At 60.2% G+C, this 26,767-nt stretch overlaps 1 protein-coding gene across 1 annotated transcript; it reads right to left on the reverse strand.

The window, feature by feature from the left end:
• Positions 1 to 290: 290 nt before the first annotated feature.
• On the reverse strand, positions 291 to 25,837 carry KCTD5 (potassium channel tetramerization domain containing 5). The gene is made up of 6 exons (XM_042971667.1): positions 25,160 to 25,837; positions 15,020 to 15,128; positions 13,216 to 13,307; positions 11,214 to 11,309; positions 8,099 to 8,224; positions 291 to 1,997 (listed from the first exon to the last, which is right to left on the reverse strand). Exons 1-6 carry the CDS (start codon positions 25,409 to 25,411, stop codon positions 1,968 to 1,970), a joined length of 705 nt encoding a protein of 234 aa, XP_042827601.1. The 5' UTR covers positions 25,412 to 25,837; the 3' UTR covers positions 291 to 1,967.
• Positions 25,838 to 26,767: the final 930 nt, after the last annotated feature.

Genomic DNA, 26,767 nt, shown 5'->3' on the forward strand with positions numbered 1-26,767 from the left:
GAGGCATCAGTGCCTTAACAATGCCACTCGAAGACGATCTCCTCTCCCCGGGGATGGGGGCATGATGCCAGCAAGAGGTAGGGGAGGCGGCCGGGGCTGGCCTGGTGGAGGTGGGAGATGGGCACGTGCTGCTCTGCTGTGCCTTGGTCCTCGCCGGGCCCTCGCCAGGCAGCCAATACACAGGTGGCTCCGCCCTGGCCACTGACTGCGTCCAGGTCACCACGAGCCCAGGGCAGCGTTTCTGCAGCAGCTGCTTTTCCGCACATTTTAAGACACTGACAGTTGTTCTGCTCATTCATAAATACACAACTTTATTCGCTATTTTCAGGGGAAACTTAGGCTGTAAGCTGATAAAATACGGATACCTAAAAAAGTATAAAAGTATAAATATCCCCTTAGAATAAATTTTAGTGAATTAAGTCTTAATATCTTTAAATTAAAAAACAACAAGCCTATCTATTATGTCAAGGTCACAAATCAAACGACGCTAAGTGGCCAGCAGGGCCCCCACAGGTACACCCGTAGGCCACTAAGGGGCTGCCCCCCTCCCTGGGGCTCACCGGGAGGGCGGGTCACGAGGACCTAAATGTGCCCTATAGAAAGGTTGCTATGAACGGTTGAAGCCAACAGCTAACAACATACAACAGACCTTACAAAAAGGAGGAGGTAAGTCCTGGGTGCTGGAGAAGTAGGTTAATCAGGTCATTGGCAAAGGAGAAGAGGGCACAGGCGAGAAGCCTCCAGAAGCACTGGAAACGAAGCATGTCAGAGCCTCCGCCCCACCCGGCAGCGGTCAGTGCGCACAGCGATCCTAGCAAGGAAGGCGAGAGCTGCACGTCCGAGCCAGGCCCCCCGCACGCGGACGGCCCCCACGGCCAGCTAAGGAAGGCCCGTCCTCAGAGCATGCGAGCAGCGGTTCCTACAGGGATTCTAGTGGCTCCAATGTCAGGTCGTGTGGGCAGAGCCCGTGCAGCTTGTGTGAAGTCTCAAACACCCCAGAAACACCAGAGAACTGCATAGTTAGACAAAGAAAACGAGAGAGCCGGCGAGAGGGATTTGTGACGCACTGTAAACATCCAACTTTCGGCGTGACCCGGAGTTTCCGCTCCGGAAGCCAGGTGGACAGGCCTCCCGCCCCGGCCTCCATCCCAGGCGAGACAAAGGCACTGACGGGCAACGGCTCCCCACAGGCCTGAGGGTGGGCCGCACGAGACGGACTTCTGCCTCCCTCTGAGTGACTTAACACATCGGTCCAAAACGCAGCAACACTTTCGGGCATTTCTAAAAAGTAAAAACGCTACGTTGTCCATCCACACTGGGGAAGAAGGGGTGCAAAGTTCTCTTGCCTGGAAAATACAAATGGAGAAGCCTCGACTGTTCCAGGCAGGGTCAGGCCGGGGGAGCCGAGGCCCGGAAAGTAGTGAACCCGCGGAGGGCGCCTCTCCCGGGAGCCGCTGGGGCTGCGAGACGCTGCCAACCGCTCCCGCTAGGGAGGCAGGGCAGACTCCCCGACCCGAGGACCAGGGCCTGGTGCGCATGTGGGTGGGTGCCAGCGGGCACCCAGAGCCTGGGCCGTGGCGCTGCAGCCGCTTCCTACCAGCGAGGCCCAGGCTCCACTATAGACTGTTTATGTAGCACCAAGAACGCTGTCCTTTAAATGCTCTTCGGTGATTAGGCTGGCTGGAAGCATCCTGCCTCGGGCCCATGCGGCACGCGGGATACCGAGCGGGGGCCCTGTGGGGACACCCACCTGGCCAGCACGCCTCCTCCGAGCGGGGATGCCGGGCCTCAGACAGCTGGTCCCGTCTCTCACCACCCACCTCAGAGGCAAAAAAGGATCCACACCCAGATCTCTAGAGAAATTGTCAAAAGCAGGTTTCTTCTCACGGCCAAGCTTCCTCGACATGGCAGATCGTTGCATCTTGGGAAAAGATAAAATGTTTCTTCAGCTGTCAACACTATGCTTCTCACATCCTCGAACCCCGTTCTTGCAAAATCTGAAAACGCCAAACACAGAGAATAAGGACTCAGGTGCCGGACAGGGCTTCGGCCTGCGGCCAGCTGGGAGCCACCAGGCCCCAAAGAGAGGCGCCCTGCACCAGAAGCAGGGCCCAAGAGCCCCAGTCCACGCCCGGGGGGCCCCAGGGGGCCAAAGAGGCCAGCACGAAGGTCAGGGGCAGAGAAGGGCCGGGAGACCCCACTGAGGGGGCCGTCTCACGCACCTCTGGCCCTCTGCCAGGGGCCCTCCGGCTCTCCATCCTGGCCCACGGCAGACATATGTGCCCCCACCTCCCACACCAGTGGCTCCTTATCAAGGGCCCAGAGGTCCTCTGAGAGCCACCCCTGCTCTTCCCTGCCGAGGGTGCCAGGGCTTGTGGGATAGGCACCAAGTCCCGAGTGTCCAGTCTAGCTAAGTCCTGGGCTGCAGACCCGTGTATGACCAGGTACCGTCGGTCCCCCGACAGCCTGCTCCTCTTTTTCCGTGTCCCATCACAAACCAAGTCCCCTCAGTGTCCCCTCAACCCTGCACTAATCACAAATCCCGGAAGCCTGAGCCCCCAGGACTACCCCATCACCCCCAAACCCACCAGTTCACCCTGCACGCTGCCCAGCAGGGCTGACATTTTGCTTCACGGTGTGCTGGCCTCCCTGTGACTGGACCGGACACCTCAAGGGTGCCAACCCCTCCTTGCTGCAGCCCCGCAGAGCCCAATGCTCCTCGGCCACGATGCCCGTCCCTGTGTCTGTCACTCCTCCTCGGCATCTCAGGGACAGAGCAAGGCCCCCACTCTCCCTCAGCCCTGGCATCTCTGCTTCCCACCCCCAAACCAGGCTGGGAGCTTCTCAAGGCCTGGAGCCACCTGGGGACAGGCCTGAGTCCTGGCAAACACCTGCGGAGCCGAACCCCACGCAGATCAGGATGGGGAAGGGACTGCCCTGTGTCCCCAGGTGGGGGCTTCAGAGCTGGCAGACCTTGTGGTTTCAATCAATATGTACGGTATGGCTAAACACCAGATAACCACGAGAAACGTCCTGAGTCCCGGCCTGGCCCAACCCGGCCAAGGTGGGCACCGGAGATAGCCCACAGTGTCGGCAGTATGAGAGCTAGCCTCCTGGAGGCATCTTCTGCTCGAATTCCGGAGCTTAGTGAGATTTGGCTCTGAGGACACCTTGTTTCTGAGCCCTGGACCCAGGCACAAGGTGGGACTGTGCCCCGGGAGGGGCCAGCCTGCTGGCACCAGGTCCACACGGCTGCTCTGGCCACGGAGTCTCCAGGGAGGCCCCACCAGCCCCCAACCACCTGGTCACAGGCCAGGGTGGCTGCCCAGAGCAGTGTGGCCACAGGAACGGGGGCACCAGTCACTCTCTGTCACTTGTCCGGAATCACTGAGGAGTCACAAATTCTTTAGGGTCACTCCAGCCTGTGCCCTGGTGCCTTACATGCCCCTGCTGGTCCCTGGACCCGTGCCCAGCACGTCTCTGAGGGCTCCGAACACCCAAGGGGCATGCTCTCATGCTCTCCGGCCCACTGTGCCCACCACCCGGGACCCCGCTTTTCTTCCTGTACGGTGCACCTTCTGCTGTGATGGGGGAACAGCACCCCAGATTGAACATCCCTCCTCAGCCCAGATGGACCCTGTCTGAGGGACACGGCCCAAGGAGGTGACCGGGATGATCGTACACACCCACTCAGCCCTTGCAGGTCCCTTCTGTTCCCAAGATGCTGGTCCCAGCCCCAGCCCCAGCATCTTTGCTGTTTGCAGGGCAAGCCAGAATCGGTGGGAGCCCATGAAGCACAGAGCTGCCGCTCACCTTGAGGGAGCCCAGCAGAGGAGAGGAGCATCTCAGATCACAGCGGAAAGGAGGAAGCCTATGCGACCGCAACGTGGCCCAGAGCAAGGTGACAACACAGGAGGGGCTGCCCCACCAGAGTGAGGCCCAACTACCGCCTCCTAACAAGGATGGAAAATCCCTCCCAGGACCTGTGACAGTCACAGGCCAGGCCACCCAGCATGGGTTCTTACCTGGGCCGCCTCTCACGGACACCAGCTGTGTCCCTCAAGTCCCCGGCGGACGGGCCCAGGCAGGCTGACGCTGCTTCAGCGGGCCAAGCCCAGGCCCCTAGAGCAGCTCCCCGGGGAGGAGCAAGATGAACCGCGGGGGGCAGGGGCTGAGAGAAGACTGACCTCCAGGAGGAGGTGGGTGCAGCCAGTGCCTGGCCGGCAGGCAGGCTCCCCCATGCTCCCCCAGCACCTGCCCAGGCTCCTAGCACAGCTCGGCATCCGGCCAGGCCGATCCAGGAGCCCACGGCCCATGTGGCTGCTGAGCCCCAGGCGCGGCAGCTCCGAACAGGGGGCCACTAACACAAACTACGCATGTGGTCTCAGAGACTTCGAGGAGGAAAGTAAGTATTTCCACGATTTCTGAGGTTCTGCACGTACTGAATTGACAGTATGAGCACAAATTTGCCTTTCTTTGGACTTTCTCACCGTGGCTACTGGGGAGTTTGAAGATACACAGCAGACTTGCACTGCAGGTCGCCGGCCCAGACCAGGGCTTGCAAACTTTCCTTAAAGAACCAAATAACAAATATTTAAGGACGGGAGGGTCGAGAGGCAACACCGAGGATGTTGTATACTTATACGATCATCGAGAAAATAACTAAAGATGGAAATGCCGCTCTGAGTTTGCAATCCCCAGTCCAGAGTTCTCAAGGCCCGACGGCCAACCTTTTAGTGCTCGGCTGGCTGCACGCCTTTCCCGAGCTCTTCCCGGGTCAGAGGCTGAGGAGCCCCGACCTGTATGGCTTGGCCCGAGAATGGGAGCCCTGGAGGGAGCAGGGGAGCTCCTTGGATGACACCTGGCTCGCCCACCAGCAACCTGCCCTCTCTAGGTGACTTCCTGTGCTCAAGATGAGGGCACAGAGCAGGTGGCCCCTGCTGGTGGTCAACACAGCTGGGTTCTAGAGCTGGGCAAGGGAAGAGGCCAGGAGACACAGAGACGTGGGGAGCAGCTGGGGGCCGAGGGAGCATTAGCGGAGCCCCTCATCATAGGACAAATGGAAAGAAAAGTCCTCAGAGACTCCCCTCTCTCAGCATCCCTTGTGTGAAGTTCAGGGTGAGAGGCACTGTGGGCTTTGGCATGGGGACTGAGGTCCACCCGCTAAGGCACAGCCCTGTCTCTGTGGCCCTGAAACCACGGCAGAGTGACAGGAGCAGGGAGCCAGGGTCTGGGTGCTTGCCAGCCCCCAGGAGGGGCAGGCCCATGTCCTTGACCCGCTGACCCCCACAGCGAGGAGGTCCTGTCAAGCCTGATACACAGGGCTCTCGGAGACCCCAGCCCAGGTTCCAGGGCTACCCATGCAGATGTCTTAAAGGAAACAGACAGGCTGGCTCCATTGGAGATCTACAGTCAGCGTCAAGCGTGGAAGGTTCTCTGTCAACTACAGGTATGGGAAAAATGCAGCGGAGGAAGGGTTGGGGTCAAGGAAACTACGGTGAGTGGTCAGTTTCAAGGGTGACAGAGCTCACCATGACATTTACACTTAATCTGAGTCATCCCCATCGGGACCCGTCTCCTCGTCGTCGCTCTGGCTCGGCACGCAGCATGCGGCAAGGGAGAAGAAGAGAGGGCACCGTCAGTGCAGGGTGGGGTCGGGGGGCAGCTGGGGGAAGCCCACCCAGAGAGGCCGCGTCCACCCAGGGCGGCGGCACTTGGGGTCAGGAGCTCCCATGGTGCCATGTGGTGACGCACACACGAACCTGCCCCACGTCGGGGGTGGTCCTGGGCCCCGAACCCACAGGCCCAGACGGGCCATGGAGAAAAACAAACACATGGCCATTTTCCCTGGGCCTGGCACTCCCCAAGTTCCAGAGTCTTCCTTCCCTCTTTTCAGTGAAGAACTGAACTGTGCCCAATCGAGGTCTGGCCTATGCTGCTGGCTCCAGAGAACACATGACGGTCTAAGAACGTGACAGTGGTAGGGTCAGTTGGCCCGGTGGCTGAAGACTGTGATCAGGCAAGTGGGAGATCGGTCACTGATCAATCATCAGTTGATCTCGTCCAGTTCACCGAGACCAGTAAAACCTCTGGACACAGAGGTGGGGGACATCGCTGGCGGGCAGTGCTCCACATGCTACCACGGGTCCTGAGTCCACAGACTACATGAGGGAGCTCCGTGTCCACCAGGCCTCCTGGCCTCAGCCACCGCCCCCGTCCCCACGCATCCCTGCCGCCGGAGAGTTCCGCAAGTCCTTCCAGCAAACGTCAGATTGGCAGAGGGGTCCGGGAAGCCCTTGAACCTGCGGTCTCCACCCTCGTGTGGACTGCTGCCCTCACTAAGCCCCCGCTTGACTCCCATCTTCAGGACGCACAGCACCGCTGCCACCAGGCTGTCCCCCAGTCCGGCCCCAGTGGTTTTCCACGACTTTCTGGAGGCCCCAACCATGGTTCCGCCTCCTGGGGAGCTCCCGCCACTGCCCCCGTTTAGAAGTCACCGTGGCTGCAACACTTCAGAGCGAGGTATTTTTGGAGAGAAAAATAGGGCCACGTTTTCAAAAGCAGAGGGATTTGGGGTCACGCCTGGAGCTTCCTCATAGCAGACGCAGCTTTCTGCAGCTGAAGCCCCGCCCGAGGGAAATGAGCTCAGGCGGCTGCCCTGGTGAAGCTCGGCCACGAAAACTTTTCAAGTTCAGAAATAAAACCTTCTAAAAATGAACAACTTACACAAGAACTCCGCCTCCTTATGAGGCTGGGGCCACCTTCCACCCCAGACTCCAAGGGAGGCTCGTCCCAGGCCCAGTGCCGCGGGGACGCTCCCTGACCCAGAGGCTGCCCTGGATCCCGCACACGAGCTACGTGCCGAGGCCGGGCCGTGGACAGGAGCCTCCCCTTCCGGACGCCCTGCGTCCCAGACAGTCACCCCGTCGTGAAGACACAGAACTTCATGCTGTGATGACCAAGCTGCCTCGAGCCCCGCGGAGATGGCCACTTCGGGAAAGCTAACATGCTGGGGGACACTCTGCTGTCTGTTCCTGGGCCCACACCTCCACGGGGGCCCCTGAAAGGGTCACGGGGCAGTTCTGGGCCGGTGGCGATCCGGCCGGAGGCCACCCAGGCCACGAATCTGAGGAAGCCTGGGGAGTCCCCGGTTTAAAGTCATCCTGGCTGCGGCCCTTTCCTGTGCTGACCAGGGGTGCCGCCCCAGCCCAGCCCCCACCCGTGGCCGCCCACCCCCCAGGCTGGATGCAGGCCCAGGAGTCCCGCCAGGTGGTGCCAGCCTCGGCCAGTACCGGACTTTGCCAAGAACGGAAGCATCTGGAGTCAGTGACCCCAGGAACGAGCCCAGAGGAGAGGCCACTAGAACCTGCCACCTCTGGACAAGGCCAGCCGCGGCTCCGGGCCATGAGGCTACCATGCAGACCCACAGCACGGTCGTCCAGGCATTTATCCCCTGGCCACATTGGCCTCTTTGGCAGGCAGAAGAGCCAGTGCCTGGCAGGGAGCCGGTGACAGTTTACAAGGGGCCGAGCAAGGCGACACTCCCGGTAGTCTGCTGCTTTCACCAGCCAAACGCGGCCCCCGAGACCAGGATGGATGCGGTTAAGGCAGGTGCCACTTGAGGCGGGGACAGGGGGGCACTCTCCAGCCTGGACGTCCCAAGTCCTCGGGAAAACAACCTACAACGGCACCACTTAAAAGACAGACTTCCAGAAGCAACTCTGCCCGTTAGAAGATGTGCTGGCAGACGGCATGGGCCACAGAGTCCACAGGGGCTCGCCCCAAGGGGGAGCCTGTGTTCAGAGACCCCTCATTCCACCACCTGTGACCCACAGGGTCTACGTGTCCCTCCTTCCAGAACTCTGCTTCTGACACGAGGGGAGAACTACGGGACTGCAAACGACAAGCACGAGGTGCACAAGCCTCCCAGCAGCCTGTGTGGCCGGGAACGCGATACGAACCACGAGAAACGACAAGGCCCTAAGGAGACGAGCTCAGCTCTGCAAAGGGCAGCCTCCGTGGCCACAAGCCCCTCCGCGGGCAGGGAGCTACAGTGTCCACGGCTGTGCCCGGAGCCCGCCAGCCCGCAGTCACCTACCTTGGCCTTCTCACTGGGCTCACTGGTCGTGCCGTACGGGGAGTTGTGCAGTTCCTTGGAGACCACGCATAGGAATTCGGCCTGGTCCTCGCTCCCGTAGTTGTAGGAAGAGCCGATGCTGACCAGCTGGGACAGAGGAGAGCAGCGTGATGGGATTGGAGCACTGCACACACACCCGCCCCTCCCCGTCCACCCCCCGCGGCCAACAGGGAGACTCCAGCCCAGCACCCGCCCCTCCCTCACCAGCAGGAGACCCTGGCGCAGGGCCCACCCCTCCCCTTCCCCCACCAGCAGGGAGACCTCGGCCCAGCGCCCACCCCTTCCCTTCCACCACCAGCAGGGGAACCCCGGCCCAGCGCCCACCCCTCCCCCACCGGCAGGGAGACCCTGGCCTGGCACCCACACCCACGCTGAAGACAGCCGGCACTCGGGAGGTTAAGGGACAGGTCTTGGACGAGAGGTTTCTAACAAACTCACGGAAAACGCAGTCCCACAACATCCACACAGCACACGCGTGCACACACGCCGTCCCACAACACACCACGCGTGCCCATCCCTGCTGGGACATCCGGCTCCGTCAGGTTTCCGGTGGGGCCCCAGGAGAGGGAGCCTGTGCTGGGAGGTCACGAGGGGGCAGCGGCGGCTGGCTCAGAGCCGGCGGCGGAGCACACACACGTGATGGGCTCCCAGGCGCCCTGCTCGTTCCTGCTGCGGCCACCGGGCCCCCTCCCGCCAGGGCCGTTAACCGAGGAGGGTGCACAGTGGTGTGGGGAGGGAAGGCAGGTGGAAGGGTCAGCTCAGGGGCACTCGCCGGCACGCTGTGGCCTCCACACACCTCAGGCTCGGCTGGTGCGGGTGCCTCCCGACTGGCCGACCCGCCCGGCCCAGCTTAGCCCGGAGCCACCACAGGCTCATGCGCTTTTAAACGCAAAAGGAGTCCAAAGAAAGCCTGACACCATGGTGAGGTTTTCAAAGGCAGGGGCACTACGAGCAGCACTGTGGGGGGACGAGGACACGGCGGGGGCAGCGGGCAAGGCCACGCGGCAAGCGTACAGCCTTCGTGGCCAGACGAGGGCAGAGCAGGCGGCACGGTCTCCCTGCCGCTCCGAAGTCTGTTCTAGGCTCACTAACGTGGGGAGAGGTGTCCTACCGCCCGCGAACCTTAGGGGTACACGGCCCTGGGTGCAGACTGAGCTGCGGGCGTGTGGCCCCTGACAACGGTCTGCACGTTCTCACGAGGCATGCCAGCCTCTTCTGAACCTCCCTCAGATCCTTGTTCTGGCCTCACGGCCGATCACTGATGACCCAGGCGTGGTGGCAGGACCCCTCAGGGGTCGGGGCTCTCGCCCTACTTCTCCCCCAGTGTTTCCCGCTCCTGCTTCTGAGAAGTAGAGCATTTCTCATCGAACGTGACCGGGTCTGGAGTTTTGTAGGCAAGAACTGGGAGGAGGACATGCTCCAGGCACAAAGTGGGCAAAGCAGGTTAAGGTTCAAGGGGAAGAGGGGCGCCTGGGTGGCTGAGTCGGCTGAGTGTGTGACTTCAGCTCAGGTCATGGTCTCTCGGTTTGTGGGTTCCAGCCCCACGTCAGGCTCTGTGCTGACAGCTCAGAGCCTGAAGCTTGCTTCGGATTCTGTGTCTCTCTCTCTGCCCTTCCCCCACTCACGCTCTGTCTCTCTCTTAAAAATAAATAAAACATTAAAAAATTTTTTTCTTAAAGATTCAAAGGGAAGAGAGGCAGCTGGCCTGTGCGATGCAGTAGAGACCCACCCAGAGGGGTTAAGGACAGAATCCTCAGACTGGCCATGATGAGGAAGACAGAAGCCCGTGCAGGAGAGCTGTGCACTGGGCTCCAGGGGAGGGTGACCCGGTCCAGTGACTGCAGCCCCATCTCTCCAGCCCTCGTCTAGGCTGCATGTGAGGGAGGACACCAGGGCCAGTGGGGACTCCTGTCCCTGCAAGGTCTCTGGCACGAGTTTAACGAGGTCAGAAGCCACCTGGACCCCCAGCATGGGGCAGGGCAGGCCTAGTTCCAACATCGTCAGGGACAGAGAGCAGCCCTGGTGGCCCCAGGGACCAACCACTCACTCTGCTGCGCTGCCAGGCTGGAGAGCTGGCCGCAGGTTGGAGGGACGATGCAAACGCCGCACCTGTCCTAGTGACATTTAAGGGCGCTCTACAACATGATCCGTTGTTTCTAAAGACCCACAGAAAAAAGATGTGGCCTTAATCAGAGGGGAGGCCGGGTGACGCTGTCATTTCCCACCCTCTCTCTGGGCAGGACTGCGCACCGTGGCCAGAACCCACGCCCGACAGAAGCTACTGACGGAGGAATCTTCCAGAGGCCAGAGGGGAGCCTGGTGAGTGGGGCAGTTGCTACGGGGGGCTGGGGGCCAGGTGGGGTCACAAGTCCCAACCTCAGCCCAGACCTGCCCGAGGGACAGGAACGTGAGGGCACCCGGGACATGCCCCGAGGCCGCGCTGGCGCCGCGGCTACACGGGACGGGAGCCGGAGCACCACGAAGGAAGGAACACCCGCATCCTCACGTCAGGCAGGGAAAGTGGGGGACGTGGCTGGGCCGGACCCAGCAGCACCTTTCCACTCGCGGGCGGGAGGGGGACTGGGGGCTGCAGGGCAGCCCCACCGGGAAGGGCATCTGTGCCAGCCGTAGCACACAGGGGCCCAAGCCACCATCCGGTCGGCCCTCAGGGGAGGGGACGCGAGGGGACAAGAGGGTGGGGCCAGGCCCACACACACCGAGGCTGTCAATCCCACACACGCAGGGAGAGGCCAGAGGGAGACACAGAGAACGGCCCCCCGCAAAGGAGGAGGGGAGCGGGGATGGAGGTCTCTGTGTCGGGGTGGGGGTGGGGCTCCAGGAATAGCTCCCCCCCCCGCCCCACCCCCAGACACCAGTCCAATCAGGACAGGGCGCAGGCTGCGGCCCGTGAGGTGTCGGAGGACACGTGGGGACGGCGAACCACAGGCCACGGACGCCTCATGACTGGCCCTCAGGGCCAGCAGCCCGAGGACCCGGGTGGAGCCTTTGTAATTAAAGGTTCCACGCAGGCTGGCGGCAACCCAGCCTGGCAGGGGCGTGGCGGGGAGGGGCTCACCTGCTCGAACTTCCAGCCGTCAGACATCGTGGACACCATCTGCGTGAGCTCCTCTTCCTGGCACTGGAGCACGCGGTACACGTGCTTCACCGGCACCTGGGGGAAGCAGAGCCGCAGACGAGTCGGGCCGCGCGCCCTCCGGCAGCCCTGCCCCGTGCGCCAATTCTGGGGACGGCCCAGCAGGGGACCCAGGCGCGACTGCCGCTTGCGCCCTTCAGCTCTCGGGCTCAGGCTGTCGGGCGCAAAGCAACCCCGAATGCGTCCGCCAGAGCAAAACCAACAAGCCGGACAGCTGCCGTTTTCCACTTCCTCATCCGCCTCCCCAAGTATTTCTATTTCTAAACTGCAAAATACAATGAGTCACGTTCCTGAAATCCCAAGAGCACCCTTGGCGGGACGTGGACACGAGAGGACACCGTGCGTGAGCGCAGGCAGCTGGGAAGGCCCGGCAGGGAGGCCCGGGGAGCCTCGCAGGACCAGCCTCGGGCTCCGCTGCCAGAAAAAGCCGTGAGACGCTCGAGGCGCTCAGCCCTGAGCCCTCCCTCCTCCCTCAGTGAAGCGGCTTCAGAAAACCGGGCCGACCAGCCGACGCACCCACCCGCGACCTGCACTGAGCCGCGGCCGAGGCTCGGTCTCGGGTGCTGAGAGTACCTCGGGGACTCGCCCGCCAGCAGCCTGTCCTTCCGGACCTGCTCCTCGGGCAGGAGGCGGCGGTCCCAAGGGAAAGAGGGAGGACAGCGGGGGATGCGACCCGGAGGTGAGCACAGGGACGTTGAAGCAACAGCGGTCACACGGCCCCAGGCCTTGTGAGGAGAGGCTCCTCTACCGCGTCCCCCCACCCCCCGCAGAGGGGGACACAGAGGCAGCCAGGTGCCGGGCCAGACTGTGTCATACAGCTGGATGGAGGGGAAAGCAGTGGCCAGTGGCCGGAGATGACCAGGGAGCCTGTGACTGTGGCCTGCCCCCTCCTTGGATCCTTCCCGACTGTCAGGGCACCCGAGAGGCTCCCACAGGAGAAAGGACTGGGGACGCCGTGGGCCTGGGACCAGCTACTCTGAGCGGCCAGGTCGTCAACAAGAGTCTGACGAGGGCCAAGCGCTCTAGCCAGGGGCCTGCAGCGCCCGGTGGGAGAGCCCGCTGGGGGAGGGGGAGTTTCATGCGGGCGGAGCCTCTAGATAACTGAGGCAGCTCTGCAGGCGCTCCCACTCCACGGTCCAACCCCCCCACCCCCACCCCGCCCCGCCCCCAGGAGCTGCTCACTCTGCCAGCCAGCGCGGAGCTGACACGACAGCAAACTAATGCCTCAGACCCTTCGACGCCTCCCTCTGCGCAAGATGCCGGACGCAGCCCGCTTCAAACTCTGGCCTAATGGGCAGCAGAGTGGCTGGACTGGCTCCGGCACTGCTGACTGGCCAAGTGCGCATGGGTCCCACGAGGGGATCTGCACCACCAGGCGGGCACACGGAGTGCTGACTGAGCCCTTCTCTCCCCATAAAAGCCAAGTCTTCGTGGAACCTACACTGTCCTGCAGGACCCCCACCTCTAGCATCTATCCCTGAACTCACTGCCAGCTCCCCCCTTGCTTTCCCTCTGGCCACACTAGCCCTCTCAGTGGGCTGAGCACACGCCTGTCACAGGCCATTTGCACTTGCTTCGTCCCTGCCTACAACGCCCTAAGATGTCCACACACCCACTCCACACCCTCCGTGGCAAAGTCTATCCCCTCCCCCTGGAGTGGGGCTCCCTGAGGGTAGGCTGGGCAGGACTGGACACATGTGCCCAGAGTGCAGGCCACAGTGCCAGCCAGCAGCACCAGAGGAGGCAGCTAGAGAGCAAGCAATGAGGTGCTAGGATGATCGTGGAGAAAGACCACCGAGACAGGACAGCGCCGATCCTGGGGCCTCGCGCAGAGGCTGCCCCCGGTCGGCAAGAAGGGAGGGGTGCGAGCGGTGCCTACGTGTCAGGCCTTGGAAGCTGCGGGCAGAGTAGCCACTGGTCTTACCTGGGATGTTTTGCTGTCTCGTTCTCTAATTTTGTCCTTTACAAGTTTTATTAGTGAGGTGATGTTGTAAAATTCCGCTTCCTCTAACACTCCTGGAATGGAGAAAAATGCCTAGTTTTCACCAGACCCAGGAATAAATGTTTCACCCCTGTCCTGCCGTGGAACCACAGCCCACCTGGCCCGGCCACTGGCAGCTCCTCAGCCCGGTCCCTTAGGCTTCCTGTGGACACTGCTGCCCTCGGCGGGGCTCCCCAGGATCAAGGGCAGAGGGTGCGCTTACTGACCCTACTCCTGGCACGCGTCACTCCGGGTGGGCTGCTGGGTGCACAGTCACACCTGCACCTATTCCAAGCCTTGCACCGGGCACACCGGGGTGGCACTCTCTCCTGCCCCCACAGCCCATGGGCCATCTACTGCCCTGAATGTGTGGCCCAGGCCCGGCCGAGTGGCTTCGTGAAGGGCTGAGTCAGTTGGTACCTCAGTTTCCCCATTAAACTGGAAGACTGTGGCTGGCTGAGAGGGTGGCTCCCAGCCACCCAGGCATCCCTCGAGCTCCAGGAAGTTCTAAGGAACAAACCGAGAAGGCCCGGCTTCAAGATCGCTCACGGGCATTCCAGATGATCTGTCCCGGCCAGACCTCACTCTGTACAACGTGTCCCTGCACGGGCAGCACTAGGAGCTCGGAGTCAACTCCAACTCCGCTCAGGCCCAACCAGGTCTCCAGGCAACACGGACAGGGTGGGGGAGGGGGTGGGCGGCATCTTTCCTCAGGGCTGCCCTCAGGGAGGCTGCAACTAGAAGGTGAGGCTGTTGGCCGGCCCCTCAGGCCTGTGCGTGGGAGCCGGGGCTTCACGGCCTGAAGGGGGCCCCTTCCCGCGCAGGGACGCTGGGATGCTACGCGTGCTGTGCTCGCAGGAGCAGACGGGCGGCAGCCGCTTGTCTGCAGCCCCCCCAGAAACAGTCCATGCAGGGAAGTGTCGTCTGCAATTGTAGAGCTCCACGAGCAGAGCACAAAGGCAAGGCACTGCCACCGACACGAGTGCGCGTCCACGAGGGTCACTTCAAGAGAAGACGCCGACCCGGGTCCGGAGGCCCAGAAAAGAAACGACCCGGAAGCGGCGCGGGTGGAAGCAGCAGCCCAGTCCAGTGTGGGCGCTCGTCACGGGACCTCGGTCACAGCCGGAGCCAGAGCGCCCTGGACCTCGCAGGGCCCTCGTGACACGTTAAGCCGCGCGAACGGCTGCTCCCAGCATCTCTACTTGCTGCGACCGCACGGAACGTCTGAGCAGAGACAGGAGTCGGAGCCGAGGGTGCAGTGCTGCCCTGGAAGGAGAGCGCACCCAGACCGAGGAGTCCCCAGGGCTCCCACGGCGGGCGTGTCTGTGACCGCTGGAGCCAAAGCAGCGGTGAGAACTAGCGGCGTCCGTGGGGAGGAGCCCCAGCTCCAGCCACATTGCTAACCAGGCCCCTGGAGCCGCCCACGGTGGGGGGGGGGGGGGGGGGCGACCCGGCCCCTCAACTGTAGCAGGCCACGAAGTCTCCGCTTCCGGAGGAAGACGGGGAGAGGCAGCGAGCCGGCCCCGTCTCTCGGAGACACACGAGAGATGCTGCCCACGGGGCACATCTGTGAGGCCGCCAGGAGCCAGCGAGGGGACGCAGGCACCTGGGATTTCTGCGGGGATGGGGGTGCTCGGGGCCCAGCACACGGGGCCTGTGCCTCACAGGGCAGCTCAGGCTCAGAGGGGTCTGTGTCTTAGGTCGTCCTAAGGTCCTCCTGTCCACCAGGCCCCTGTCCCCAACTCACCCTCCTCTGCGAGGTCTTTGTTAATGACCAGCTTGCCGTGTCTCAGGTAGTTTAGCACGGGCCCAAAGTAGGTGGGGTCTCTGTCGATTAAATAGGCACCAGTTTCATCCTGCAAAGAACAAAGCATCTTGAGTCCCGCACGAGAAAGCAAGCGTCCCCACGAATGACCCCAGGCCAGGAGGCACGCACAGGGTTGCGGGGGCGTGGGGTCTGCGCGCGCCCCTTAAGCCACAGGCACACGGTGTTGAGGCTCCGCGCACCTCTGGCCATCTGCAGCCTCGCACCCCGGTCTGTCTCCACTCCAGGTCTGGGCCAAGTGAAGCTCTGTTGGTAGCAGAATCACCTCGCCGTATTCAGGCGGCAAGGCGACCGCAGCGCCACACACACAGCGGAGGAGCTGCTCTCTGCCTCCTCCCGTCTAAAAGCTGTCCCGACACTCTCCTCCGGGGCGAGCGCCCACGGCCTCCTCACCTCGGGGAGGGGGTCAGAGGCAGGCGGAAGAGTGAGTGCGTGCACAAGCCTGTCTTCCGCTGCAAGGTGGTCTCAGAGCCTCCCAGGGATCGCTGACAAAGGAGCCTCGCCCCGTGCGGCAGTTCCGGAGTCTGTGAGGCCCTCACAACAGACCGTTAGAAGGTGCTTCCCTCCTCTAGGTGGGCCCTGGCTCCTCCCGGGGGATGCCCGGGGCCTCTCTGAGGGTTAGGGCCCTCTGCCCAGCTGCCGGCAAGCTTCAACCACGGCCCGGACAGGTCCGCAGACACGCCGACCTGGCACGGGGGCGGGGGAAGTTCCGAAGGACACCTCACCTCCATGGAGTAGAGCCCATAGAGGCCCACCCAGAATAAGAGGCGTGGGGGCTACCGCCTGTGAAAGCGAGCCACAGCCGTCTGCGGGGGAGTGACGGCACCCGGGTGTGGGGACGCTGGGGCCCGGAGCCTTGCAGCTCGGCGGCAGGACCCGGGCCCTCCGCCCAAACTCCGGCCAGGACGGGTCACCGCTTGCACGCGGCCCTCCCGAGTCCATGTTCGTGCTCCACCCCCACGCCCCCACCCCCATCTGAGAAGCACCTGTCAGACACTGTCCCAGGACCCCCGCCTCCTGTCTCTCTGGACCCCTACTCTTCTCCACGCAAGGCCCAAGGACCCAAGGTCTAGAAAGAAAGAGACAGTGCTGCCACAACACGGAATCAAGGGGGACTTGTCCCCACCCCCACCTTCAGGTGGAAAAGAGTCCAGCACGTGACGTGTGCACATCACCAAGCTCAGGAATGATTCATCGGCTCGCTGCTACCTCAACAGACAGCTGGCAGGTGGTCGGTTGGGGACAGGGCACCCCAGGGAACCTCCCTATCACACGGGGCCCAGGCCTCAGTGGGGCCAGACTGTGGGCTCGAGGACCGGCATCACACCGCGCTTCCCCCACGGGAAGGGTGGGCAGGCTCGGCCCCTCGGCTGCCTCCACACGGACTCCCGCACGCCCGGCCCGGAGGGAAGCACAGAGCCCTCCTCCCGAGCCTGCCTCGGGGGGAGCCCGCCTGGACCCAGAACAGCGGGTTCACTGACGGGACCCCAACACGCTAAAGAACAAGTGACCTTGTGTGGCAGGCTGTGCCCTGGGTAACCTGACGCCCGGACGTGCCACCCCCACCAGTGAGAGGCCAGCCTGTCCGGCCCCGCCGCTGAAGAGCGGCACTTAAGCACTTTCCCCCACGGAGTCCCACCAGGGCTCTCCGGACCAGTTTCTTCCTGGGGGTTCATCTCCGTCGGAGGGACTCCGAGGGCAGTAGGGCGGGCAGCAGCGACAGGACGTGGGGCTCTTACCTGGGCTCACTGGGAGGTTTCAATTTCCACAGGAAGTGTGGGGGGCCCTACACCGAGACCCCAAAAATCCCCGGGGCCTTGATCTTGGGCTACTGCCCAGATGATCAGACTGACTCTCACGCTCACAGGCAGGACCTCCTCTGTCTGAGCAGCGTCTGAGCAGCCGAGCGTGAGCAGCACGCTCCAGAGCTGGTGAGTGTGGTCGGGCCGTGGACAGGCGGACAGACCCTGGACACGGCGGCCGGCACGCTGACACAAGGGCGAGGGGCCTCAGCACCTCATGTGCTTGTGCTGGGAATGCGGCCCTGGGGCCTCTATCCTGTGGCAGAAATAAAGGAAAGTACAGAACACGGAAAGAGAGAACAAAACGAAACACCCCAATTCAGAAGTCTCAGGCTACTTAAGCAAAAGTCCAGGGAGAAGCATCTTGGCGACACCCACAACGCCAAGTGCGGGAGCGGCGTGGGCGCGGGCAGGACCCCGGTCTGGTCACACTTACGACAGGCAGCAGGGAACTGGAGCAAGACGTCAACGCCGGCTGCTGGCGAGACTCGCGGGTCCCCCGTCTCCTCTTTCTGTCCTGCCCTCCATTTATATAATGAGCGTGTGCTACATTTGTAGAGTGGTGAGGTTTGTGTTTTTTATGAAAGAGCCAGAATTAAGACTGCTTCTTGACAAATCATTTCCCTCTGTTGACCTTCCCCACTTCTCAGTGAATTAGCGTCTGACCTACTTGTTTAGTGCTGGCTTTAAAAATGTACATGTACCTTAAAGGCTTAAAACGGGGGAAGCTGGCCTTGGCTCCCGAACGGTACTGAGCGCCAACGCCCCTCAGGCTTGCAGGCCGCACACCCGGAGCAGGCGGCTCGCTGGTGCGCAGGTCGGCTGGGTGCCACTCCCAGCGGGCCCCCCCTCCGAGGCTGAGCCCAGCGTCTCCATGGGAAGCTGGAACCCTGCCTCCCTGAGCTTAGGCTGCTAGACCGTTGGCCCCACACGGAGAGGCTGCCGGGCCACAGAGATCATCAGGCCCTGGCCATGAGCCCCGTGCTCATAGTCATTTCCCGGAGAGGAGCCAGCGAGCGACCAAAGGTAGGGCCAAGCCCACATCACATGCTCTCCCAGGAGATACCCAACCTGCAGTCCCTCAGCAGGGAGGCAGGGAGGCCGATCCTGCTTTGAAACCACCCGGGAGCCCCGCCCACCCCGTCCACTCCTTTCGGGGCCCACCAGCCACCCTTGGCTCACATTGCCGGATAGGAATCAATGCTCCGAAAGGGCCAGAAACACAGCGGGCCACCCAATAAACAGCCCCCTAACCTGAGGTTCTCCCTGCCCACTCTGCGCCCAGAAGCAAAACCTGGCTCTCAGGTTCAGGGCAGGATCGAATGCGCTGCCCAGCAAAGCACCGTGGACGAAGTGGGGGCCGCTCACCCCTCAGGGGTCACTCCATTGACACAACCACATGGTCCTGAAAATGGCAATGAGGAGCGAGGACCAGGGGTGTCAGGCTCTCACACAAGACTCTAAATGGAGAATGATTTGGAGCGCCTGGGTGGCTCAGAAAGTTGAGCGTCCAGCTTTGGCTCCGGTCACGATCTCGTGGTTGGTGAGTTCCAGCCCCGCGTCGGGCTCTGTGCTGACAGCTCGGAGCCTGGAGCCTGCTTCCCATTCTGTGTCTCCCTCTCTCTCTCTGCCCCTGCCCCCTCGCACTCTGTCTCTCTCAAACATAACATTAAAAAAAAAAAAAACATCGGGGCGCCTGGGTGGCTCAGTCGGTTGGGCGGCCGACTTCAGCTCAGGTCATGATCTCGCGGTCCGTGAGTTCGAGCCCCGCGTCGGGCTCTTTGCTGACAGCTCAGAGCCTGGAGCCTGTTTCAGATTCTGTGTCTCCCTCTCTCTGACCCTCCCCCGTTCATGCTCTGTCTCTCTCTGTCTCAAAAATAAATAAACGTTAAGAAAAAAACAAAAACACATCAACGACAATAAATGGAGAATGATTCTGTTGACATGTGAGCGCTCTTTGGGGAGCACCTTCAGTCACCTTCACAACCTCCATCAACACCCCGGGAAACAGCGTCACCACCACTTGGGTGCAGGAGAGAACGCACAACCACCAAGACCTGAAGAGGGCGGGGTGTCCTGAGCTAAACCAAGATCAATTCTGTCAAATTTCCCAGTTGAAATCTAAATGCAAAAGCACAGAATCCTTCCTCTGAGCACAAACCTCTGCGATGAACCTTATTAGAAATACTTAGGTTTTACTCTTAAGTTATCCATTTTACGTGACTATTTCAAACTCGTACATAAAACCTTCAACCCCTGCCCTCTTCTGTTTTGTTTTCTACAGTTTGTCAAAGTCTTGATCCCAAAGAGGCCTTAGACGTCCCCGATTACGAACGATGAAATGGAGGCACCAGACACATGTATGAGGCACTGAAATTCACAACCACCCCCACCCCCGCCCCATGCCCAGGAGTGCCAGCTGGTTCTGATTTAGCGCCCCTTGCACGAGCCCCGAGATGCCCTGTGTACCCTGAGAGCTGACACACCCTTGCGCACGTCAGGGGAACACAGGAAACGCAGGACTCTGGACAGAGACAGGGCACGTGTGTCAGGGTCCTGGGTCATTCCGACCCTCGGCACCGCCCGTGGCGACCAACGTCCTCAGACCTCAAACTGCACTCGGCTCGCAGGGCCCTCCCCCCGCCAGGATGTCCCAGATGGCCACATGTCAATTCAACTTGGAATTTAGGATGACATACACGACTCACAAGAGCTCGCCAAGCAGCAAACCCGAGCGTTCGTGTGAAGGGCCCACCCACGTGGGTCCCGCCGGACCCCAGGGTACATGGGGATGCTCCCCCTGGGAGCAGACGCCGCATCCACCGTGCACGCAGAGGCGGGTGCCGGTCACGCTGGGGCAAGGGGACCGTCCTGGGCAAGATCCCGTGACCGGACCTGCCAGCCCGTGGGCCAACCGTCCAGGTCCCAGCTGCTACAACACTTCTGTCAGGTGCGCCCCTCCCTAGAGACATGCCGGCTGCAGAACACCTGCACGCAAACCCTCCACAGATGCCACGTTACTTGCTTTGGTGGTGGGCATGCGTGTGTTCACTATAAATCTGCTGGCATGAGAAAATCAACGAGCGACGGGAACAGGCGGGCACCATGACTCCCTGTGGCAGAAGCACCACACGGGAAGGACCCAGGGTCCCCGACCACAGTGCCCCCTCCACTGACTCGGAGGCGTGGCCGCCTCCAGGCTGGTCTCCAAGCCCCTGGGTGTCGGCCACGCCGTGCCCGCAGGCAGCACACTGCAGCCAGGGCGCCTTGCCGGAGGCTCACACCGAGCCCGCTGCGGCTCCGACAGCCACCGCCCTGCCTCCAAGGTGGCCTCTGCCCTCTGCCTACACTCGGCCCTGCTGGCAGACCCGGGTCAGAGGATGCCCTTCTTTCCTGCCGGGACCGAAGGGCAGGCCCGTGGCCCCTCCGCTGCCTCAAGCGACGACCACCTGGTGCACCGTGCTGCCTGCCTCTCCCTTGCCTGTTTCACAACTCCTACCTCCGCCTATGCGCTGGAGCTGGTCCAGCTCATCCGCTCCAGGACTGCTGCCACCCAACCCTGACTTGCAAAGATCCTGGAAGCCCAGCTGCTGAGGAAACGAGAACCCCCCGGGATGTGGACGACGGGAAGAGACACTCGTGTCGCACCCACACTGGGATGCCTCAAGCCCATTTCATTCATTGGGCTGGATGGTACCTGAACCCTGGAGCTGCGCTCTCCAGGCTCAAAGACCTCAAATTTCTTGCAAGAAAACTCGGTAGCTGCCCAGGAAGCTGTGTCCCTCCCCCATGGCACTGGTGGAACTGGGGAGCCGCCCTCTGGGGCCTGCCCTAAGATCGGCCAGGAGCTCTGGGGGGCGGTGGGGGGGAGCAGGGGCAGCAGGAGGGCCAGGCTCCCACATGCTGCCCTGGGAGGCCGGCCGAGGCTTGCGGCGGTTCCCAGAGTATACATAAGAAGCAAGCGGTAACAAAACAAGTTCTGAAGAGGAGGGAAAAGAGTTCTTTCTGAAAACCAAGCAAACAGTTAAGACTGCCACCGGTGCTCTCCGTCTACTGCAAGGAGCCCGCACAGGCGCTGGGTGGAGGTGCTGTGACCTACACCCTCCTCCTGAACTCATAAGGCTCCTCCACAACTCAGGCTCAGAGAGGTGCACCAGCTTACCCCAAGGCCACACAGCGGGTTACGGTGTGTCCAAAGTCAAAGTCAGGCCCGAGTCCCCAGTCTACTTCTGCCATCAGAGAAGACGCTCCGTCTCCCCAGCTCCATACCGAAATGCTCTGCAGCACGGGTGGAGCACCCTGGCCATATACAAACGTCCCCTGGTGCCCAGTCAGCTCCTTTAATGGACTTTAAACACTGTCGGCCCAGAGCGTCCTGGAAGGGAGTGGCGAGCGCCCACCCACAGCCGACGCGCAAACAAACGGGCACCTCGGCCTTCCCATAAAACTCGATTTGCAAAATCAGGCAAGACACCTGATGGAGGGCAGTTTTTTGACCACTGCTTTAAAGCAAACTCGTCACCGTCCTGCTGGGCAGGAGCGACCACAGGCTGCATGTGCAGAAAGAGGAAGCGGTCCGGAGGGCCAAGCGTTTCCTCCCGGGCTGCCCTTCCGTAGGCTGACAGCGGGGACAACCTCAGGCGCCGGCAAGGCAAGTCCTTTCTCAGGGCTCTCCGGCCTGGGCTCACGGGCTGGTCCAGGTCCGAGGGCCATCCGATCAGGTGCCCTGTGAAGAGGAAATGTGGGCACCACCAGCAAGCACCTGCTCTCCCCTGGGGGGAGGGGAGAGGCTGCTCCCAGCTCAAGGGGGGGCCCCCTCTCGCTCGGGTCCCAGACCAGCCACGGCACGCGGTCGGGGCTGAGAACACGCTCAGAGCCACATCCTCAACCAAAGCGTGAAATGCAACGCACCCAGGTCTCAGGACACCCACTCAGGGCCTCAGACAGGACGACACAGCTGTCACCAGTGCCCGGGATGGTCTTAAAAATCTGGGGAGTTAGCCTTTCGCCTCTGATTTGGTTACACGGAACATAACCTGCTCTTTCCACCCTGAGGAATCCCCACTGCTCTTGCCAAGCGACTTAAGAGTTCGTACCTCCACCCACACCCCCGTCACTTCACCCTGTCTGTAAAATCCCTTCCACTATATTTCCAACCGAAACTCTGTCTGAAACTCTTGCCAACACCGAGTCTACCCGGAGTGAGCACAGGCAAAGAACTGCGAGTGACATGTCGTCAGAAGCACTGTGACAAGCCCCACCCCTCCAAAACTCATCTGACGCCACAGCATCTGCAACCCCGGAGCCAGGACAATGGCCCCGTCAAAGGACAAAAGCTCATGTTTTCTCCGGGCCTGGCTCGGCAGCAGACACTGAACCCACCTCAAATCCTACTTAATCTGAGTGGTTTCAAACCACCAAGCAGCAGTATTTCCTGTTTCCCTTTTAACTCCTAAAGCATCTCCACACTGAAACAGGGGCTGATTCAGCTCTAAACAAACTCTAACCTGTTTTCAACAATGTCTCATGGGCCAGGTACCACGGAATACAAAGAGACTTAACCCAAATGAATCACACGTCAAGTATTTACAAAGCACTTCCGGGAAGAAGAATCACGCCTGCCCTGCCCCTTACAGGAGCCTGGGAGAAAGATGGCCCAGGACAGCAGAGCACATACCGAAACGAACACCCCAGACACAGCCCCGCCGGAGGAAACCCCAGGAGGAAGTGAGAATTCGTGCTCGGGCTGTCCGTAAAGAGAACGGCACGGCAGCAGTGGGCCCAGAGTCAGAACATGAGACAAGAGGGTAAGGGTCTGGAGTTCAGAAAGGGTGGGCGGTGGTCCCAGGCTCAGTCCTGAGACAGGGAACATGGATTCGGGGGGAGGGGGACCGGTCGCAGCCCCGCCCCCCACTCTCCCCAACAACCTGTCTGTCCACATCTTCAGAAGACAACCTGTCTGTCCACCCTTGGTGCACATCTCCCACACGGCTTCCAAGCTCCAGGCACTCTCCCAGTGAACTCCAAACCAACGGGTTCCTGAAAGGTTCCCGGTCTCCCATTTCTTGGAACTGCCCTTCAAGTCTCCCCACCCAACGCCTAGCCACACACCAGCTTGCTGGAGCCCAGGAGCTCAATCGACACTGGTCAAACGCCCAGCTGGAATCTTCCACCTGGGCTGTGCTGACGTCCAGTCCTAGGGATATCTGCCAGGTATGCTTTCATTCGCTTTAACTACGGGCCGAGGGCTTCGAGGTTCTGACACGTGCATCAACATCCTGTTCCTCGTTCATCATGGAATCGCTGGCATCCCACTTCTCCAAACACCCTTCCCCTCCGCCCTCATCCTCTGTATCCTCGCTCAGAGTCTCAGCATCTGGGAGCAAATACGGGAGGCATTCTTTCATCGGAACCAAGAGGGGAAAAACTGAGAGGACCCAGTATCTTACACATTTTCTTCTCTTTGAAGTAAAGGTACTCTACCACCGTGACCGGTGTGAATTAACACTACTCCCTCTGGCAAATTCCCATCATCCGTGACAAAAACTAACCCTTATTTGCTAACAACTACTCTGTGAGACAAAATCTGAATCTGCCGCTTCGTGTTCTAAATTTCGGTGTTACAATTTGGAAATGAGATGTGGTTGAGTGGATGATGATGACAGAAAGCAACATGGATATATGCTGTTAGATTAATTACCTCCCCCAAAGGACGATTATTACAGTCATGCATAATTTTTTAAGTAGTCTTGAGACAGCAAAATAAAGGGATGAATTGACTTAACTGTGCAAGCTATCGTTAATTGGGTCTTAATTGTATTAGTGAATAGAGAGACTTTGCCTCAAAAAAAAAAAAGAAAAAAAGAAAAGAAAAAGAAAAAAACCCAGTGGACAAGAGCAATTTCAAATCTGATTCAATACACAAAACAGGAACTCTCGAGTAGAAATGCAAGTGAATGGCCACTGTGACCCACTGTTTAAAAAAAACAAAAACAAAAACGACACAGTAAGACATACACCCCTGCTATAAAAGGAAAATCACAGCAAACAAAAGGCTATTTCTACCCTGGAGATGACTGTCATTTTCTGGGAGGTCAATTCTCTGAGAGTGGAGAGCTCGGTCAACTAAGCAATGGAAACCGCTGGGGGTGGTGACAAGGGAGACTAGACTGCCAGCAACTCCAACCCTGATTTCTACCAACGACAAGTGGTGTGGTGGTAACTCAGGGGCTCTCGTTTCCTGATGGTAAGGTCATGCCACACCAAGGATGGTCTCTGTCAGCCTTCTTGAACCTGAAAAGGGATCTGAGTCCTTCTGGGAAGACTTATGCCTGGCAAACGTTGAGCTGGCGAGGCACAGAGCCCAGTGCAATTATGTAGGCTCAACTGAAAAGACCCAACAAAGTTAAAAGGACGTGAGCTGCCTGGGATAAACGCAGGTAACAATTATTCTTACAACAGAGCCTTTTCGGAGTTTCAATCCAGACAGCTCCTGAGAAGCTCTTCCTCGGCCACACAAGACTTACAGAGGTGATAGTATAGTCTCTGTATCGTCTGCACAGGAGTACGAACGCTGGCGGAGACGAAAGGCACGCTGCAAACCTAGAAGCTGCTATCCTTTCGGAAGAGCAGGGGAAAACAAAAAAAATTCCTACCTAGTCCCTCCTCGCCACCCCTTAACACGAGCAACATTTTCTGTGAAAAATTATTCGACGGGCGGCACCTTCTGAGTGTTGAGTGGGTGCACGTTGTGGCCGTAAACGAGGGAGCGCCAACTCTCTAAATGCAAGTCACCGGGAAAGGCAGGTCACCCGTGTCAACACCCCCACCCCACCCCCACCCCCCACGCCAACGTTAAGTCAAACGTCTGGAATGCGAAAAGATTAGAAGACGCCAGGGTCCTTCGATACCAGAGCCAGTTAGTACACGAAGACACAGAAGAGAAGTTCACACACCAGGGGCAAAAGAACCCAGAGGGGGAAAGAAAGTAGGTCCACGGCACGGTCCGGGGTCCGGGAAACCTCCGCCGAAGAGAAGGCGAGAGAGAGGCGCCCGAGGTGCGCCGGATGGGAAACCCGGAGGGTGGTGGGCGACAGGGCGCCGTCCTCTCCTCCCCCGGCCCAGGGCGGGGGGGTCGGGCGCCCTCGGGCCGGGCGGGTGACAAGGGGCGCGCGGGGCTCGAGACCCGAGGCGCGTCTCCTCAGCGCGGGCAGGGGGCGTGCGGCGGGCCGCTGCCAGGGCTGGCCCGCGCGGCCCTCACCTTGTCCGAGTCCAGGTCGGGGTCGGCCTGGCACAAACGGTACAGGAAGGACTTCGGGTCCCGGCACAGCGTCTGCCGGGTGGTGAGGAAGTAGGTGCCGCCGACGTTGAGCCGGACCCACTTGGACACGCTGCCGGGGCGCTGGGCCAGGGCGCCGAGCCCCGCGCTGCAGCGGCGGCACAGGCCAGCCCCCAGCCCCGCCCCGAGGCCGCCCGGGGCCGGCGGCAGCAGCTCGCAGTGATTCTCCGCCATGATCCCAGCAAGCCCCGCCACAGCGGCCGTCTACCGGAAGCGTCCAGTCTTTAATACCGTCCTCCGAACTCTGTCCCGCCCATGGGTCCGCCCTCGTAAAGCGCCCGCCCTTGTGTCACGCGGCGGGCGGAAGTTCCGGTCCGGAAAAGCGGCCGGCCGAGCCCCCTTCCGGCCGGAGCTGGGCCTCGGGCTCGAGGGGCTCGCCGGCCTCCGCCCCGCGCGTGCGGCGCGCGGCCGCCGGGTTCCGGGCCCGGAATTCTGGTCACGCCCGCGCCGGACCCGCGCCCCCATCAAAGAAGAGTTACGTCAGCGAGCGTCTACACTCTACATGCTTTTTTATTACAAGACTACCGAGCATACGTGGAAAATTCATCATCCAGTAACTACGTCTACAGCACAAATATTTGAAAAAAAGAGAAGAAACAGATTCATTAAATTATATGATTAAATCATTGACCAAATAGAAAATTTATATAATAAAGCCAGAAAAAAAGTTGTAAAATATAGTTTACAATAATTATTCACATTCAAGGCTGTACATCAATACATACAACAACGTGGCCCCGAACATGAATTCAATCCAAATAATTCATATATTAGATTTTAAATAACACAGACTGAACTAGAGGCCAACAATAGCCAGCAAATAACCTTATATAAGAATAAAAATACAAAAGTGTATATCCTAATATCATTGCATTATTTGTTTTCATAAGTTTTAAATTTTTGCTTTGCCTGTACATCACAGTTACAGCTACAGACCAGGTAGAGAATTTTATACATGTCCTAACTGACTGCCACCAACCTGAAAGACAGCTAACATACTACCGATTCATCCTATTTTGTGTTAAGGAACAGCTACAGCAGCTCTAAAAACCGCAAAAATTTTTGTCAATGTCCAATCAAACTTCTGATAACGCTAAAGAGGCTTTTCACCAGCAAAATGACCCCTTTTCGTAAGTCATTCTGCCAGATGGGTTAGACGAGGATGGATCACGCACACAAAAAAAGGTCTGCCTTCTGGAAAAAGTTCTCTGTACGTGAAGTTTGGTGTTTCTTCGTATTTGAAGAAATGGGTTCTGTGGAAAATTCAGGTATACGTGTAGGCACGGTCAGTTGCCCACCACAGCTGTCTCAGCTACAGATAGGACTGCTCTTTCCTGGAACAGCTTCTTCCCCAGACCAGTTCTCCACAGGCAGCCTGATTCACAACTCTGCAATCTTGGACCAGCAGCCTGCGCCCCTCAGAGGCTCTGGGAGTGACTCCCGCCCTGATTTAAGGCACCTGTCACAGAGGCTGCCTGAGAGGGAAAGGCTACATGAGTCCCCATCAGTTCACTTTAGCTCTGGGTGAGA

The sequence above is a fragment of the Panthera tigris genome, chromosome E3, assembly GCF_018350195.1.
Source record: "Panthera tigris isolate Pti1 chromosome E3, P.tigris_Pti1_mat1.1, whole genome shotgun sequence".
NCBI lineage: Eukaryota > Metazoa > Chordata > Mammalia > Carnivora > Felidae > Panthera > Panthera tigris.